Source organism: Hemiscyllium ocellatum, chromosome 18 (assembly GCF_020745735.1).
Source record: "Hemiscyllium ocellatum isolate sHemOce1 chromosome 18, sHemOce1.pat.X.cur, whole genome shotgun sequence".
NCBI lineage: Eukaryota > Metazoa > Chordata > Chondrichthyes > Orectolobiformes > Hemiscylliidae > Hemiscyllium > Hemiscyllium ocellatum.
Window position 1 is genome coordinate 20,064,722 of NC_083418.1, and position 18,396 is coordinate 20,083,117.

Genomic DNA, 18,396 nt, shown 5'->3' on the forward strand with positions numbered 1-18,396 from the left:
GGGTCGGTGCTGGGGTCATTGCTGGGGTCATTGCTGGGATCTGTGCTGGGGTCAGTGCTGGGATCTGTGCTGGGGTCAGTGCTGGGGTCATTGCTGGGGTCAGTGCTGGGGTCGGTGCTGGGGTCAGTGCTGGGGTCTGTGCTGGGGTCATCGCTGGGGTCATCGCTGGGGTCGGTGCTGGGGTCGGTGCTGGGGTCGGAGCTGGGGTCGGTGCTGGGGTCGGAGCTGGGGTCGGTGCTGGGGTCGGTGCTGGGGTCGGTGCTGGGGTCGGTGCTGGGGTCGGTGCTGGGGTCGGTGCTGGGGTCGGAGCTGGGGTCGGTGCTGGGGTCGGTGCTGGGGTCGGAGCTGGGGTCGGTGCTGGGGTCGGTGCTGGGGTCGGTGCTGGGGTCGGTGCTGGGGTCGGTGCTGGGGTCGGTGCTGGGGTCGGTGCTGGGGTCGGAGCTGGGGTCGGTGCTGGGGTCGGTGCTGGGGTCGGTGCTGGGGTCGGAGCTGGGGTCGGTGCTGGGGTCGGTGCTGGGGTCATTGCTGGGATCTGTGCTGGGGTCAGTGCTGGGATCTGTGCTGGGGTCAGTGCTGGGGTCAGTGCTGGGGTCATTGCTGGGGTCAGTGCTGGGGTCAGTGCTGGGGTCAGTGCTGGGGTCCGTGCTGGGGGTCTGTGCTGGGGTCGGTGCTGGGGTCGGTGCTGGGGTCGGTGCTGGGGTCGGTGCTGAGGTCGGTGCTGGGGTCGGTGCTGGGGTCGGTGCTGGGGTCGGTGCTGGGGTCGGTGTTGGGGTCGGTGCTGAGGTCAGTGCTGGGGGTCTGTGCTGGGGTCAGTGCTGGGGTCGGTGCTGGGGTCGGTGCTGGGGTCGGTGCTGAGGTCGGTGCTGGGGTCGGTGCTGGGGTCGGTGCTGGGGTCGGTGCTGGGGTCAGTGCTGGGGTCGGTGCTGGGATCAGTGCTGGGGTCGGTGCTGGGGTCGGTGCTGGGGATAGTGCTGTGAACATTATGGTTTGTAATACATATAAATGATTTTGGGGTGAATGTAGATGGGCTGATTAGTAAGTTTGGGGATGACGTATGGATTGGGGAAGCTATGTACGGTAAGAAGGATTGTCGGAGGATACGGAAGGCTGAGATTTGAGCAGAGAAATGTCAAATGGAGTTTAATCCAGACAAATGCAAATTGATGCATGTTGGACGGTTTAATGCAGGAGGAAAGTACACAGTAAATGGTTATACCCTCAGTAACATCAACATTCGATGGGATCCAGGCGTACAAGTGCACAGTTTCTGGAAGTGGCAAAGCAAGAGAATAAAGTGATCAAGAAGGTGTCCAACATGTTTGCCTTCGTCAGTCAGGGCACCGAGTATAAAAATTGGCAAGTTAGGTTGCAGCTATGTAGTTTGGCAGCCTTTGGAATATTGTTCTGATCACCGCATTACCAGAAGGATCTGGAGGCTTTGGAGAGGGAACAGAAACAGTTTACAAGGATATTGTCTGACTTGGAAGGTATTAGCAATGAGGAGAGATTGGACAAACATAATTGGATGTGCAGGTGTGGGACTGTGGTGGATAAAGTTAAAAATCACACGACACCAGGTTATAATCCAACAGGTTTATTTGGAAGCACTAGTTTTCAGAGCGCTGCTCCTTCATAACCACCTGACGAAGGAGCCGCGCTTCAAAAGCTAGTGCTTCCAAATAAACCTGTTGGATTATAACCTGGTGTCGTGCGATTTTTAACTTTGGACAAACATAGTTCGAAAGAATGAGGGGTGACCTTATAGTAGTTCACAAATCATAAGAGGCATGGGTAGAATGGATAGTAGGAGTCTTTTCTGGATCAGTGGTGCTGGAAGAGCACAGCAGTTCAGGCAGCATCCAACGAGCAGCGAAATCGACGTTTCGGGCAAAAGCCCTTCATCAGGAATAAAGGCAGTGAGCCTGAAGCGCGGAGAGATCAGCTAGAGGAGGGTGGGGGTGGGGAGAAAGTAGCATAGAGTACAATGGGTGAGTGGGGGAGGGGATGAAGGTGAGGACCATGGTTCTTCAACCATGTCGTGAAACAAACTCGGTCTACCTATCCACTCCACCCTCTCCTCCCTGACCTATCACCTTCATCCCCTCCCCCACTCACCCATTGTACTTTATCCTACTCTCTCCCCACCCCCACCCTCCTCTAGCTTATCTCTCTACGCTTCAGGCTCTCTGCCTTTATTCCTGATGAAGGGCTTTTGCCCGAAACGGTGATTTTACTGCTCCTCGGATGCTGCCTGAACTGCTGTGCTCTTCCAGCACCACTGATCCAGAATCTGGTCTCCAGCATCTGCAGCCATTGTTTTTACCTAGTAGGAGTCTTTTATGCAGGGTAGAAATGTCAGTTACTAGGGGACATAGGTTTAAGGTAAAAGAGATTAAGTTTAAAGGAGATGAGAGAGACCGATTTTTTTAAAACCAAGAGGGTGGTAAGTGCCAAAATGCACTGCCAGAGGTGGTGGTAGTAGAGGCAGATACTATAGCAACGTTTAAAAGGCATCTTGATAAATATATGAATTGGCAGGGAAAGAAGCATACAGTCAGCAAAAAGGCAAAAGGTTTTTAGTTTAGAAAGGCACCATGCGTCTGCATAGGCTTGGAGGGCCGATGGGCAAGTTCCTGTGCTGCACTGTTCCTCGTTTCCTTCAACTGGTCAGTGTGAAGCTTGCTCTCCCTGGTATTTTGATTCTGAATAGGGTCTATACCAGCAAAAGGCACCGTCAGGCACCACCACCAGAATTGTCAGTTTGTGGAGCCAGGGGTATGGAATGGATAGGGAAACAGTGCTCCTTCCATCTCCATGATTTTCATGCAAGCAACTGCTAGAGTAGCTGATCCCCCTCTCCTTCTCCTCCACCCCAGCGTTCTCCTTGTCCCCTCCCATTCGCCCGCTTCCATTCCCCGGCTCTGTTACAACTGACCTGCTCTTATTCCCTTCTCCTGTCCTGTCTCAATCCATTCTCCTTTCTCCTGCTGTCCTTCCTACTATATTCCCACCCTTGCTTATTCTTCCATTACCCAGTCCCAGTCCCTGGGGATGCCTGAGGTGGAGCAGTCTTTGACCGTACTCTTTCGCCAAAGCAGTGATTTGACAGCAATACGCCAACCATGCCCAGTGCCCAGTTTGGGACAGGCCTTTGGCCCTCTTGACCACTTGCTGGACCACATCCTGGAAGAAGCAGCATAACTCTGAGCAGGGGAGGGATGGAAAATAATGGGAGAGGCTGTGAGAGAAAATAATGGCATCAAAGACTATGTTGACGTGAGGTGGTAAAGTACAAATATCCCCCACTCAGTAACAGATGGGGATGACAATTCCCTTTGCATTCTGTTCTGTGCCTTTTTCGGGATGTACTCAGCCTGTTGTCTTTAGCCCCAGTAGCAGGACAAAGCAAAGTTGTGCTGAGAATAGGCTCACTCATCACACGTGCTGATTAAAAAACCCCTTCCAAGTTGTCAGCTCATTGTTAATTCAAACAGTAGGTGGCACTTTGCCTCTAGGTTCAAGTCCACATTGGCTCACATCATCCAAGCTGACAGTTCAGGTGCAATACTGAGGGAATTCATTGCCATAGAAGGCTGTGGAGGCCAGGTCATTGAGCATACTTAAGACTGAGATACGCAGGTTCTTGAGTGTCAAGGGGGTCGGGGGTTACGGGGAGAAAGCAGGAGAATGGTGTTGAGAAACTTATCAGCCAGGATTGAATGGCGGAACAAACTCGATGGGTTAAGTGATGAGGCCATGGTTGAGTGCTCCTATGTCTTATGGTCTTATGGAAAGTTGACCTATTTACAATGATCCCACCAAGCCTCACTGCTGCTCAAAGAATCCACAGGCCAATCCCAGCATCTACCTCCGGTTTAGGATGATGCTTCCATACAAAGACCGCAGTGGGAGGAGACATAGTTAGAGGGAGTGTAGCCTGTTGGGGCTAGTTCCAACTAAAACATTAGAACAAGGCCCCATCTCAGATAAGTAGGAAGTAATCGAGCCCTCCCCAGTGTCCTGAGCAAGGATGAATCATTAACTACCAGTTCCACTAATGCTCTTTAGGGAAGGAAATCTGACATTCTTGCCTACATGGTCTGGCCTACATGTGACTCCAGACCCACAGCAAATGTAGGTGACACTTAACTGCCCTCTGGACAATTAGGGATCTGTAATGAATAATGACCCAGCCAGTGTCGCCCACATCCCACTGGCAATTGTCTTTTAAAAATTGTCTGGGCATTATCATATGGCTATTTGTGGGATCTTGCTGTGCTCAGGTGAAAGCAGCTCCAACACACATTCAAGAAGTTCAATACCATCCAGATCAAAGCAGCCAGCTTGGCTGGCACCTCATTCATCATCTTTAACACACATGCCCTCAAAGACAATGGTGGCTGTGTATGTTGTATCGGTGAGTCAGTGTAACAATATGCCCAAGACTGCTTTGACAACCCCTTCCGATCCCGTACCCTCGACCACCTGGCCCAAGAGCAGCAGAAATATGGGGATACCATGACCTGCAGGCTTCCATTGAAATCACACGATTCGGATTTGGAACTGTCCATTCACGGTGTGATAATACTGAAACTCTGCTCCCAACACCACTGTGGATGCACCTTCACTCCAAGGACTGCAGTGGTTCAAGAAGGTATCACCCCACCACCTTCTTCAGAGTTGTTAGCAAGGAATTATAAATGATGGTTTAAATTCACTTACAGCCATAGAGTCACAGAGATGTACAGCATGGAAACAGACCCTTCAGTCCAACCTGTCCATGCCGACCAGATATCCCAACCCAATCTAGTCCCACCTGCCAGCACCCGGCCCATATCCCTCCAAACCCTTCCTATTCATATACCCATCCAAATGCCTCTTAAATGTTGCAATTGTACCAGCCTCCACCACATCCTCTGGCAGCTCATTCCATACACACACCACCCTCTGCGTGAAAAAGTTGCCCTGTAGGTCTCTTTTATATCTTTCACCTCTCACCCTAAACCTATGCCCTCTAGTTCAGGACTCCCCCCACCCCAGGGAAAAGACTTTGCCTATTTATCCTATCCATGCCTCTCATAATTTTGTAAACCTCTATAAGGCCACCCCTCAGCCTCCGATACTCCAGGGAAAACAGCCCCAGCCTGTTCAGCCTCTCCCTGTAGCTCAAATCCTCCAACCCTGGCAACATCCTTGTAAATCTTTTCTGAACCCTTTCAAGTTTCACAACATCTTTCCGCTAAGAAGGAGACCAGAATTGCATGCAGTATTCCAACAGTGGCCTAACCAATGTCTTGTACAGCTGCAACATGACCTCCCAACTCCAGTACTCAATACTCTGACCAATAAAGGAAAGCATACCAAACGCCTTCTTCTCTATCCTATCTATCTGCGACTCCACTTTCAAGGAGCTATGAACCTGCACTACAAGGTCTCTGTTCAGCAACACTCGCTAGGACCTTACCATTAAGTGTATAAATCCTGCTAAGATTTGCTTTCCCAAAATGCAGCACCTCACATTTATCGAAATTAAACTCCATCTGCTACTTCTCAGCCCATTGGCCCATCTGATCCAGATCCTGTTGTAATCTGAGGTAACCCTCTTCGCTGTCCACTACACCTCCAATTTTGGTGTCATCTGCAAACTTACTAACTGTACCTCTTATGCTCGCATCCAAATAATTATGTAAATGACAAAAAGTTGAGGACCTAATACCGATCCTTGTGGCACTCCACTGGTCACAGGCCTCCAGTCTGAAAAACAACCCTCCACCAGCATCCTCTGTTTTCTACCTTTGAGCCAGTTCTGTATCCAAATGGCTAGTTTAGATTAGATTAGATTAGACTTACAGTGTGGAAACAGGCCCTTTGGCCCAACAAGCCCACACCGACCCGCCGAAGCGCAACCCACCCATACCCCTACATTTACCCCTTACCTAACACTACGGGCAATTTAGCTTGACCAATTCACCTGACCCGCACATCTTTGTGACTGTGGGAGGAAACCGGAGCACCCGGAGGAAACCCACGCAGACACGAGGAGAACGTGCAAACTCCACACAGTCAGTCGCCTGAGTCGGGAATTGAACCCGGGTCTACAGGCGCTGTGAGGCAGCAGTGCTAACCACTGTGCCACCGTGCCGCCCGAATACAGTTCTCCCTGTATTCCGTGAGATCTAACCTTGCTAATCAGTCTCCCATGGGGAACCTTGTCGAATGCCTTACTGAAGTCCATATAGATCACATCTACTGCTCTGCCCTCGTCAATCCTCTTTGTTACTTCCTCAAAAAACTCAATCAAGTTTGTGAGACATGATTTCCCACGGACAAAGCCATGTTGACTATCCTGAATCAGTCCTTGCCTTTCCAAATACATGTACATCCTGTCTCTCAGGATTCCCTCCAACAACATGCCCACCACCGAGGTCAGGTACACCAGTCTATAGTTCCCTGGCTTGTCTTTACCACCCTTCTTAAACAGAGGCACCACGTTAGCCAACCTCCAGTCTTCCAGCACCTCACCTGTGACTATTGGTGATGCAAATGTCTCAGCAAGCGGCCCAGCAATCACTTCTCTAACTTCCCACAGAGTCACTTGTGGGACCTGGGCATCGCTGTCTGGCCAGCATTTATTACCCAGCTTCTATTTGCCCATGAGAAGGAGGTGGTGAGCAGCCATTTTTGAACCGCTGCAGTCTACCTGCTGTAGGTTGACCCACAATGCCCTTAGGGAGGGATTTCTCAGATTTTGACCCCGTGATATATTTCTTAATAATGATGGTGACTGGCTTGGAGGGGAGCTTGCAGATGGTGGTGTTCCCACATATATTTTGTCCTTGTCTTTCTAAGTGAAAGTGGTCATGGGTTTGGAAGGTGCTGTCCAAGCAACCTTGCTGAATTTCTGTAGTTTATCTTCTATCACTGCTGCTACTGATAATCCCAAATGGTAAAAGATCAATGGTAAGCCTATGAATGTTAATATGGGGTGGTGGGGTTAGGGTGGGGTGGTTCAGTGATGATAACGCCATTGAATATCAAGGGATGGTGGTTAGATTGTCTTTTATTGGTGATGGTCATTGCCTGGTATTATGTGGCCAGAATGTATCCGGCCACTTGTCAGCCCAAGCCTGGATATTGTCCAGAGCTTGCTGCACTTGGACATGGACTGCTTCAGTATCTGAGGAGCTGTGAATGGTGCTGAATATTGTGCGATCATTGGCAAACACCCTCACTTCTGACCTTATGACAGCGGGAAGGTCATTGATGAAGCAGCTGAAGATGGTTGTGCCTGGACACCACCCTGAGGGATTCCTGCAGAGATGACCTGGAGCTGAGATGACTGATCTCCAACACCCATAGCCACCTTCCTTTGTGCCAGGTGTAACTCCAGCCAGCAGAGAGTTTGCCACCGATATCTACTAAGTCCAGTTCTGCTTGGGCTCCTTGGTGCCACACTCAGTTGTTTAAAATGTCATGGAAGGGTGAATGGAGATTATGACGATCGCTTAACACAAAACATTGGGTGCACTCACCTGGAAATAGTCAGTAATGAATGGACCTAATTCGCTCTTCAGCAGTTGCCTATGGAAACAAAGATACCAGTTAGTACTGTCTTCAGTACACTGGGAGATGTGGTACATGAATGGTACAGTAATCACTAATTCATCACGTGCAGGTATATCTCAAGTGCATCATCAAATCTGCCAGATCCATCCCAACTCAAACCTGTTGTAAATGCTGACTGACAGTTATACAAGAGCAATGACTATTAATTTTGTTACCTCTCGGATAAATCACAGTCAGATTTTTCTCAAACATTAAGGAACTTATAGTGTGGTTGGAGAAAGTGAGGGACTGCAGATGTTGGAGAGTCAGAGTTGAAAAGTGCGGCGCTGGAAAAGCACAGCAGGTCAGGCAGCATCTGAGGAGCAGGAGAGTCGATGTTCTGGGCATAAGCCCTTCATCGGATATGTGGGTTGGTGGGGTGGGGTGGGGAAGGGGGCTGAGAGATAAATAGAGAGGTGGAGGTGGGGCTGGGGGGATGGTAGCTGGGAAGGTGATAGGTAGATGCAGGTGGGTAGGTGATGGTGATAGGTTGGAGTGGAGTGTGGAGTGGATTGGTGGAAGGAAGATGGACAGGTCAAGAGGATGGTGCCGATTGGAGGGTTCAACCTGGGCTAAGGTGGGGGGAGGGGAGATGAGGAAACTGATGAAAGCGACGTTGATGCCATGTGGTTGGAGGACTCCCAAGATGGAAGATGAGGCGTTCTTCCTCCAATTGGCAGTGGAGGGGTGGGGGGGGCGCGGGGGGAGTGGAAGGAGGGATGTTGAAGTGGTCAGCCCCAGGGAAATGGGATTGCTGTGTGTGTGTCTCCCAGAGATGTTCCCTGAAACACTCTACATCCTGTCTCCCCAATGAAGAGGAGACTACATCGAGAGCAACGGACACAGTAGGTGAGGTGGGTGGATCGTGCAGGAACTCTCTGCCGGATGTGGAAAGATCCTTTGATTCCCTGGACGGGGGTGAGGGGCAGGGTGCGGCCCAATGGCAGACTCTGAACCCATGATGTCAAAATGGCTGGATGCTGAATTCACTCAACCCGACCCTAAAGTATATTCAACACATAAATACACCAAGGACATCGGAAAGACAAAGTTGAGGAATTCAGACGTTGCAGGTCTGTGTGTGTGGCTTTTTCGTGGAGAATGCACCACAGACCAAGTCCTGAACTATGAAAGCAACCACCCCAACACACACAAACGAAGTTGCATCAGGACATTATTCAAAAGGGCCACAACACACTGCAGCACACCAGAACTACAAAAAGATGAAGAAGAACACCTATACAAGGTGTTCACCAATAACGGATACCCGTGCAATTTCATCAACAGATGCCTAAGGGAAAGACAACGGAACAAGGACATGCCACAACCCAAAGGACTAGCCACACTACCATACATCAAGAGCATTTCCGAACTGACAGCCAGACTGCTGAGACCACTAGGACTCATAACAGCACACAAACCAACAGCCACTCTCAGACAACAACTCACCAGGACAAAGGACCCGATACCCAGCATGAGCCAAACCAATGTAGTGTACAAAATCCCATGCAAGAACTGCACGAAACACTACATAGGACAAACAGGAAGACAGCTAACGATCCGCATCCATGAACACCAACTGGCCACGAAACGACACGACCAGCTATCCCTAGTAGCCATACACTCAGATGACAAACAACATGAATTCGACTGGGACAACACCACTATTATAGGGCGAGCCAAACAGAGAACAGCCAGGGAATTCCTCGAGGCATGGCACTCATCCACAAATTCTATCAACAGACACATCGACCTAGACCCTATATACCGGCCACTGCAGTGGACAGCAACTGACAACCAGAAGCGGCAGAGACACACCACTATAAATGCTGGAGGAATCAGCACAGAACCGCTTCACAGGAGGCTCCCAAGCACTGAGGATGTCACCTAGACAGGGGACGAAACGTTTGCAACAAAAACTCCCAGCTCGGCGAACAGAACCACAACAACGAGCACCCGAGCTACATATCTTCTCACAAACTTTGATCTGTGGTAATGCACACACATAGCTGGTTTTGGTCTTTGCTAGCGGTTTCTCTGTGAGGTTTTGTGCTCCTGTATCATTTTACCCTCTGTTTGCCTATCCTTCTGCTCTTTTCCTTTGGGTCAGAGGTGGGGAGGGCTTGGTGGATATCTTGCAAGAGGTTTCAAGAAAAAATGCTACCTTTAGCAATTTGCTTCCCATTCACCATCCCATAATGCAACCTTCAGCTATCCCTCCACTGCTACTGTTTCCCGACTTGTCCATCCTTTCACTAACTCAGCACCATTCCGATCACCGGGCTCTGTGGGTTAGCTGTTATCTGGAAGGTTGGTAGTTCGAGACCAACCTGGGACGATGGCTTCCTTAATTTGGGCTGATATGGTGGCTCAGTGGTTAGCATCACTGCCTCAGTGCCAGGGACCCAGGTTCAATTCCACCCTCGGACAACACTCTGTGTGGAGTTTGCACATTCTCCCCGTGTCTGCGTGGGTTTCCTCCGGGTGCTCCGGTTTCCTCCCACAGTCCAAAGATGTGCAGGTCAGGTGAATTGGCCATGCTAAAAAAATTGTCCATAGTGTTCAGGGATATGTAGGTTAGGTGCTTTAGTCAGGGGTAGATATTGGATAATAGGGCAGAGGAATGGGTCTGGGTGGGTTACTCTTTGGAGAGTGGGTGTGGACTTGTTGGGCCGAAGGGCCTGTTTCCACACTGTAGGGAATCTAATCTAATGTAATAAGAGAGTGAATGGTCAGGGATTATTTTTCCCAAGGCAGAAATGTCTATCACGAGGGGGCGGAAGGTCTCAGGGAGATGTCAGAGTTTGGGTCTTTACACAGAGAGAGGTGGGTGCATGGAATGCACTGCCAGCAGTAGTAGTAGAGTCAGATACATTAGAGACATTTAAGTGACTCTTGAATAGGCCCATTGATGATAGTAAAAGGTAGGGTAGGGAGATTAGTTTGACCTTAAAGGAGGATAAAAGGCCACCACAACATTGAGGGCCAAAGAGCCTGTACTGTTCTATGTTCTATATGAACAGAGAAATTAGGAGCAGTGGGAGGCCATTCAGCCCCTCAAGCCTGCTCCCCCATTCAACAAGATCATGGCTGATCTGACCCAGGCTGATTTACTCCGAAGGGGAAGGAACTGTATTTAGTAAATAATACAGCTAAAGTCAACAAAGCGGGGAGGGATAACAGAGCTCACGACGAGTGCAGAGAATCGTGTCAATCTAGCGCGCTGGGGAAAATATAATGGACATCAAACAAAAGTGATAAAAACAGCTGCAAAAATAACTTGGAAGGGTTATCAAGATTAATACAAAACTAATTTATGAATATGTTAGAGGGAAAAAGAGAGTAATGTGGGATCCTTTGAAAAAACAGATATGGGTAGCATTGCAAATGAACAAAAGTAATTGACAGATTTGTTGCACAATTGTCACAAGTCAGGAAGAGGGTAATATATCTGACATCCTGAGAAATCAATAATGAAGCAAGAACTGGAACATATTGAACTTTGTGTAAGCAAGAATATACCGTTAGGAACGATAGCAGCAGTGAAAGACTGAGAACCTCTTATCCTGATAGTTCAATTAAGCTTGTAGCTGAAGCTAAGATATCGCGAATTCTTTAGTCGTAAATCATCAGGAGTTCAGAAACTGGCTCTTTAGATTGAAGAATTGCAAATGCATCATCATTATTCAGAACAGTAAGAGAGAGAAACCAGGCCATTATAGACTAATATCTGCTTTGGGAAAATTATTGGGATCCGTAATTAAGGACAAAGGTGATTGAGTCATTACAGGGCAGTTGAGCTGATTAGTGAGTTAAACAATATGGATGTGTAAAGTGTAGGTCTTATCTAACAAAACCAAATGTATCACTTTGAGGAAATAATTAAGTAATGGACAGGGACTTCCAGAAGGTATTCGATAAGGTACCACATTATGGAGCCACAATGAATCCTCCTGGAATTGAAGGAAAATCATGACCTGGTTAAGAGATTGAGAAGTCAGAGTGAAGATAATTTATGTGGACACAAGATTAGATTAGATTCCCTACAGTGTGAAAACAGGCCCTTCAGCCCAACCAGTCCACACTGACCCTCCTAAGAGTAACCCACCCAGACCCATTTTCCCTTTGACTAATGCACCGAACACTATGGGCAATTTAGCATGGCCAATTCACCTGACCTGCACATCTTTGGACTGTGGGAGGAAACCGGAGCACCCGAAGGAAACCCACGCAGACACAGGGAGAATGTGCAAACTCCACACAGTCACCCAAGGCTGGGATTGAACCTAGGATCCTGGTGCTGTGAGGCAGCAGTGCTAACCACTGAGCCACCAAGGGAGTAACTATTGGTATCCCCCAATGATCTGTTTTATTAATTATTAATTAATAATTAATAAAACTGATCATTGGATCGAACTACCACGATTATTGATCTGTGGTCCTGAGCCCTTCTTACATCCCCAAGCTATTCTTATGTCAAAAATACTCAGATCGGTTGGTTTTTTTTACCCACACGGCTTACGGCAATCTTTGTGTCATCCTCAAACTTGGATGCATGGCTTTCATTTTTAAAGTCATTAATAAATTGATCATTAGTTAATTAATTAATTGAGGATGTGGGTAAGCCGTGTGGGTAAATTTAGAGAGAGGCGTTAACGAATGAAACGAGTGGGCAATACTGTTGCAGATGGATCTCGTACAGGTAAGATGAGGTCATCCATCCTGGAACAAAAAAAAACCAACCGATCTGCATATTTTTGACATAAGAATAGCTTGGAGATGTAAGAAGGACTCAGGACCACAGATCAATAATCGTGGTAGTTCGATCCAATAACTAAATCAAATAGCGAGTAAAATGTTATAAACAGCTGGCTGGAAGATAAATGAAAGGAGATTTCATTACAACCAAAGAAAGCCCTGCTTAGACCACATCGGGGTCACTGTACAATTCCTGTGTATCACAGCTGAGAAAGGATATATTGGTTGTGGAAACACTGCATTGCAGCTTCAGCAGAAAATGAGTGAACCCCAGAGATTGGTTATGAGGACAGATTCCACAAACTATGCTCATACCGCCTGGAATGTATAAGCATAAAGCACAGGATTTTGAAAGTAATTGGTAGGGTAGAGGGAACGTTTCTCTTTGTGGGGAGTCAAGGTACGTGGTTCTAAGCTTAAAATCAGAAATAGACCATTAAGGAGAGAGCTGTACAGAGTGTTGGTGAGACTGGCTCTAGAGTACTCTGCACAGATTTGGTGCCCATATTTGAGGAAAAATATACAGGCACTAGAGAGACTCACCAGGCTGATTCCTGGAGTGAAGCAATTGACGTATCAGGATCAGGTAAACAGATTGGGCCTGAGGGTTGAGAAGAATTTTACAAGACTCCGAGAAGGATTGACAGAGTGGACGGTGAGAAAATGTTCCACTTGAGGAGGGGGGATCTAAAACTGGAGGACGTGGTTCCAGAATAAGGGGACAAACGTTTAGAACTGAGACTGAGTGGAGAAATTTCTTCTCCCGTTCAACTGTCAGGAATCCTCTTGTTGTGGAGGTTAGATCACTGAAAATATGTGGGGAGGAGGTCTGGATAGATCTTTAAAATGTATTGAGTTGATGGCTATGAGGAGTTGGCCCAAAGCAGGAGTAATTGAATGGCGATGCAGGCCTGAGGGCTGATTCCTGCTCCTATTTCTGTGAGAACAGTTGCTTCATGCAAAATGGGATAGATGCATAGACCTCCCTGCTATCAAAAGCAGTAGATATGAACTCAATTAAATCTGAGATCAATTGATTTTTGTTAACCAAGTGATACTAAGGGATGGAGAAAGTGAGGACTACAAATGCTGGAGATCAGAATCGAAGAGTGTGGCGCTGGAAAAGCACAGCAGGTCAAGGAGCAGGAGAATGGACGTGTCGGGCATAAGCGCTTCATCAGGAAAAATTGGCTTAAAGGCCAAGAGTGCGGAGAGATAAATGGGAGGGGGGTGGGGCTGCGGGAAGGTGGCTGGGAATGTGGTAGGTAGATAAAGGTGATAGGTCAGAGAGGAGGGGGAGTGGATAGGTGGGAAGGAAGATGGACAGGTAGGACAGGTCAAGGAGGTGGAGCCAGGTTGGGACTGGGATAAGGTGGGGGGGGGAGGGGGGAAATTAGGAAACTATCGAAATCCACATTGAACCTGTGTGGTTGGAGGGTCCCAGGACCAGAAGATGAGGCGTTCCTCCTCCAGGTGTTGGGTGGTTAGGGTTTAGCGATGGAGGAGGCCCAGGATCTGCATGTCCTTGGAGAAGTGGGAGGGGGAGTTAACGTGTTCAGCTACAGGGCAGTAAGATTGATTGGTGTGGGGGTCCCAGTGATGTTCTCTGAAACGATCCGCAAGTTGGCGACCTGTCTCCCCGATGTAGAGGAGACCACATCGGGTGTAATGGATACAGCAGATGACTTGTGAGGAAGTACAGGAAAACTTCTGTCGGATGTGGAAGGATCCTTTGGGACCTTGGGTTAGGGGGGAGTTGTGGGCGCAGGCTTTGCACTTCTTGCAGTGGCAGGGGAAGGTGCCAGGAGGAGAGGGTGGGTTGGTGGGGGCCGTGGACCTGACACGGGAGCCACGGAGGGAATAGTCTCTCTGAAACGCAGATAGAGGTGGGGAGGGAAATACATCTCTGGCGGTAGGGTCAGTTTGTAGGTGGCAGAAATGGCGGAGGATGATTTGATGGATCTGAAGGTTAGTGGGGTGGAAGGTGAGGACCAGGGGGGTTCTGCCCTTGTTGCGATTGGAGCGGTGGGGTTCAAGGGTAGAGGTTGCAGGATGTGGAGGTCTTGCACTGGAAGGCATCGTTGACCACGTGGGAAGGGAAATTGCAGTCTTTAAAGAAGGAGGCCATGTGGGATGTTCTGTGGTGCTCCCATCTGGGAACAGACGTGGTGGAGGCAGAGGAATTGGGAATAAAGGATAGCATTTTTACAGGAGGCAGGGTGGGAGGAGATGTAGTCCAGGTAGCTGTGGGAGTCGGTGGGTTTGTAGTGGATGTCTGTGTTGAGTTGGTCCCCAAAAATGGAAATGGAGAGGTCCAGGGAGGTGTCTGAGATGGCCCAGGTGAACTTAAGGTCAGGGTGGAAGGAATGCGTTAAATTGATGAACTGTTCAACCTTCTTCTGGGAACACGAGATGGCACCAATATAGTCAACGATGTAACAGATTAAGAGGTGGGAAATGACGCTGGTGTAGCTGCGGAAAATGACTGTTCCACGTAACTGATGAAGGGCTTATGCCCGAAACGTCGATTCTCCTGCTCCTTGGATGCTGCCTGGCCTGCTGTGTTTTTCCAGCACCACATTTTTCAACTCCGGTCTCCAGCACCTGCAGTCCTCACTTTCTCCTGTTCCATGTCCCTGACAAAGAGGTAGGCATAGCTAGGGCCCAATAGGGTGCCCATGGCTACCCCTTTGGTCTGGAGGGGTGGCGATGATGCTCTGGCTTTAAGAGGTTATTTTGTTCTTTCTTTTTATTTGAAGAGAGGTTGTAACACAGAGACACCAAGCAGTCTACCAAAACCACTAGAGTAAACAGCCTGGGAGGCCCAGAGGTTTTAAAACAGGTAGGAACAATAGATGGCTTTGGCTAGCTCTCACAGTCCAGGATTTCTAAGTTTTTTAAAATAGTTTTTTCAGTTTATCTTTGAACAGTTGCTGTTGTGGGATTGAAGACATAGAAGTGATCTTTTCCATGTCCTGGGTACAGCTCGACACTGGGCTGTCTCTCTGCCATTGGGTTACCTGGGAAACAAATCTATTTTTCTGATTTTTCCTTTTCACCAAGGGGGAGATTGATGGGATAGTTCCATATTGGAGGAGTTAATTAGAAATAGGGACTGTATCTATTATTCTATTAAGTTTTTCAATAGAGTTAAGTCATTTCTAAATTACCCTTTCTTTTGTTTGTATTTTGACTATAGTGTTTGAGCAAACTGTAGGTTTACATAACGTTGTGAAGATTGAGCAGCCACATTGCATCTGGAACAAAGCACTTCACACTTGCCTTTAATATAAGAACAAGTTAGGGTCCAGGCCACCTTCTTAATTTATTTTGAGAGGGTCTGGTCTGGTCTGGTCCACAACAGGGTATACGAGGTGGATGGATGGATGGAGGTAAGGCATGGATCAGTCACTGTTGCCTTGGATTGTAAAGCAGACTCAAAAGCAGCTGACTGGCCTACTCTATCCTTGTTCCTCTATCCTTCCCAATCTGTGAGGTTGTTGAGGGTCTGTCGAGTGACAATCCATCCCTTCCCCTCAGTGCCTTAAGGGAGAGGATACTTGGAGAGTACCACTTCTTTTTTCCATGGATAAAAGTTCAACATTCAAAGGTGACACAGCTGAATGGGAATTGGTGATTAAATGTAGGAAGAGGAGGAGGAATGCTAGTGGGGAGAAAGAAGACATCAGGCAATGCGATGGGAACAGTTTCCAAGATGGGAATGGTTACTGGCACGGAGCACAGTCTGGAATTCTGCTTTGCCGGAGCTATAGCAGCCAATTTTCCTGAGAAACATCCATTCTTTGGTGGTGGAGGGAGTTGGCCCTGGATTTCCGGGGGTGCAATAGAGGCGGGAGAAAAACTCAGGTCAGCCTTGAGTCACATCTATCATCCATCAAGATAATGGCAGCCTCGGTTCCCCAATGCTGTTGCTTGCACCACTTTTCGGAGGAGTGATCACATGTCGATCACCTGTGAACATTGTTAGCTCAACTACCTGTCTCAGTTGTTTGCTACTCCCACGACAAATACAAGATAGTTCTGCCATAAAGTGCAATTTTTAACCTGGAGGCCTGGTAATGGCAGAGGGGGAAATGTGTGGTCATTTGGCAGAACAGTTAAGCTTTCATTTAATGCCACATCATGGACCGAGATGCACTGACAGTCTCCCTGCATAGTGCTGACATAGGATGGGGTTTGGAGGGGGTGGGGGAGGGCTGGTCAGGAGAGAGATACGGATCAGGCCGTGGATCGAGAAATGGGAAGCAGGGACAACAATTAGCAGGTCAGGCAGCATCCAAGGAACAGGAGATTCGACGTTTTGGGCATAAGCCCTTCTAAGAAGGGCTTATGCCCAAAACGTCGAATCTCCTGTTCCTTGGATGCTGCCTGACCTGCTGCGCTTTTCCAGCAACACATTTCCAGCTCTGATCTCCAGCATCTGCAGACCTCACTTTCTCCACAACAATTAGCAGCTGAGATATGTGGGTTTTATAGTGTCATAGAGTCATAGAGGTGCACAGCATGGAAACAGACCCTTCGGTCCAACCCGTCCATGCCGACCAGCTATCCCAACCCAATCTAGTCCCACCTGCCAGCACCTGGCCTATATCCCTCCAAACCCTCCCTGTTCATATACCCATCCAAATGCCTCTTAAATGTTGCAATTGTACCAGCCTCCACCACTTCCTCTGGCAGCTCATTCCACGCACGTACCACCCTCTGCGTGAAAATGTTGCCCTTTAGGTCTCTTTTATATCTTTCCCCTCTCACCCTAAACCTATGGCCTCTAGTTCTGGACTCCTGACCCCAGGGAAAAGGCCTTATCTATTTCCTTATCCATGCCCCTCATGATTTTATAAACCTCTATAGGGTCACCCCTCATCCTCCGATGTTCCAGGGAAAACAGCCCCAGCCCATTCAACCTATAGCTTGAACCCTCCAACCCTGGCAACATCCTTGTAAATCTTTTCTGAACCCTTTCAAGTTTCACAACATCTTTGCGATAGGAAGGAGACCAGAATTGCATGCAATATTCCAACAGTGGCCTAACCAATGTCCTGTAGCGGCCGCAACATGACCTCCCAACTCCTGTATTCAATACTCTGACCAATAAAGGAAAGCATACCAAATGCCTTCTTCACTGTCCTATCTACCTGAGGCACACTTTCAAGGAGCGATGAACCTGCACTCCAAGGTCCCTTTGTTCAGCAACACTCCTAGTACCTTACCATTAAGTGTATAAGTCCTGCTAAGATTTGTTTTCCCAAAATGCAGTACCTCGCATTTATCTGAAATAAACTCCATCTGCCACTTCTCAGTCCATTGGCCCATCTGGTCAAGATCCTCATTTTTTCTCATTTCTGTCCATACTCCATCTCCTTAAACTGTGATGCTTGGTTATGGACTCCCTGGTTATCAGGAACATCCTTCCTGTGTTGGCTCTGTCTCGTGTCGTTCACAGTTTTAGAGTTTTCGATGAAACTGCCCTCATTTTTCTAATCCCCAGTGAATACAGTCCTAACTGATTCAGTCTCTCTCCATGCGTCAGTCCTGCTATCCCAGGGAGAAAGTGAGGACTGCAGACGCTGGAGATCAGAGCTGAAAATGTATTGCTGGAAAAGTGCAGCAGGTCAGGCAGTATCCAAAGAGCAGGAGAATCGACCTTTCGGGCATGGGCCCTTCTTCAGCGACACATTTTCAGCTCGTATCCCAGGAATCAGTCTGGTAAACCATTGCCAAACTTTATACCTCAATAAAGAGAGCAAAACTGCATGCAGTATTCCAGGGGTGGTCTCACCAAGGTCCAGGACAGTTGCAGCAAGTCAGCCCTGCCCTGTATGTGAATCCTATCACCAAGGCTAACTTACCATTTACCTTCTTCACTGTCTGCCCCACCTGAATGCACACTTTCAGCTGCTGATCTATAACAACACCCAGGAGGTCTCATTGCATCTCCCCCCTTCCCAATGTGTCACCAATCAGATAATAATTTACCTTCCTGCATATGCAACCAAAGTGGGTAAACTCATA

General features: G+C 48.3%; 1 protein-coding gene across 3 annotated transcripts in view; it reads right to left on the minus strand.

Moving 5' to 3' along the window:
* LOC132824148 (proline-rich protein 5-like) overlaps positions 1-18,396 on the minus strand; it is a 142,264-nt gene that overhangs the window by 60,644 nt on the left and 63,224 nt on the right. For all 3 annotated transcript variants that reach the window (XM_060838412.1, XM_060838410.1, XM_060838411.1), the window contains one exon: positions 7,533-7,581. In XM_060838412.1, the coding sequence (XP_060694395.1) occupies positions 7,533-7,581 (49 nt within the window). The remainder of the gene's footprint in view (positions 1-7,532; positions 7,582-18,396) is intronic.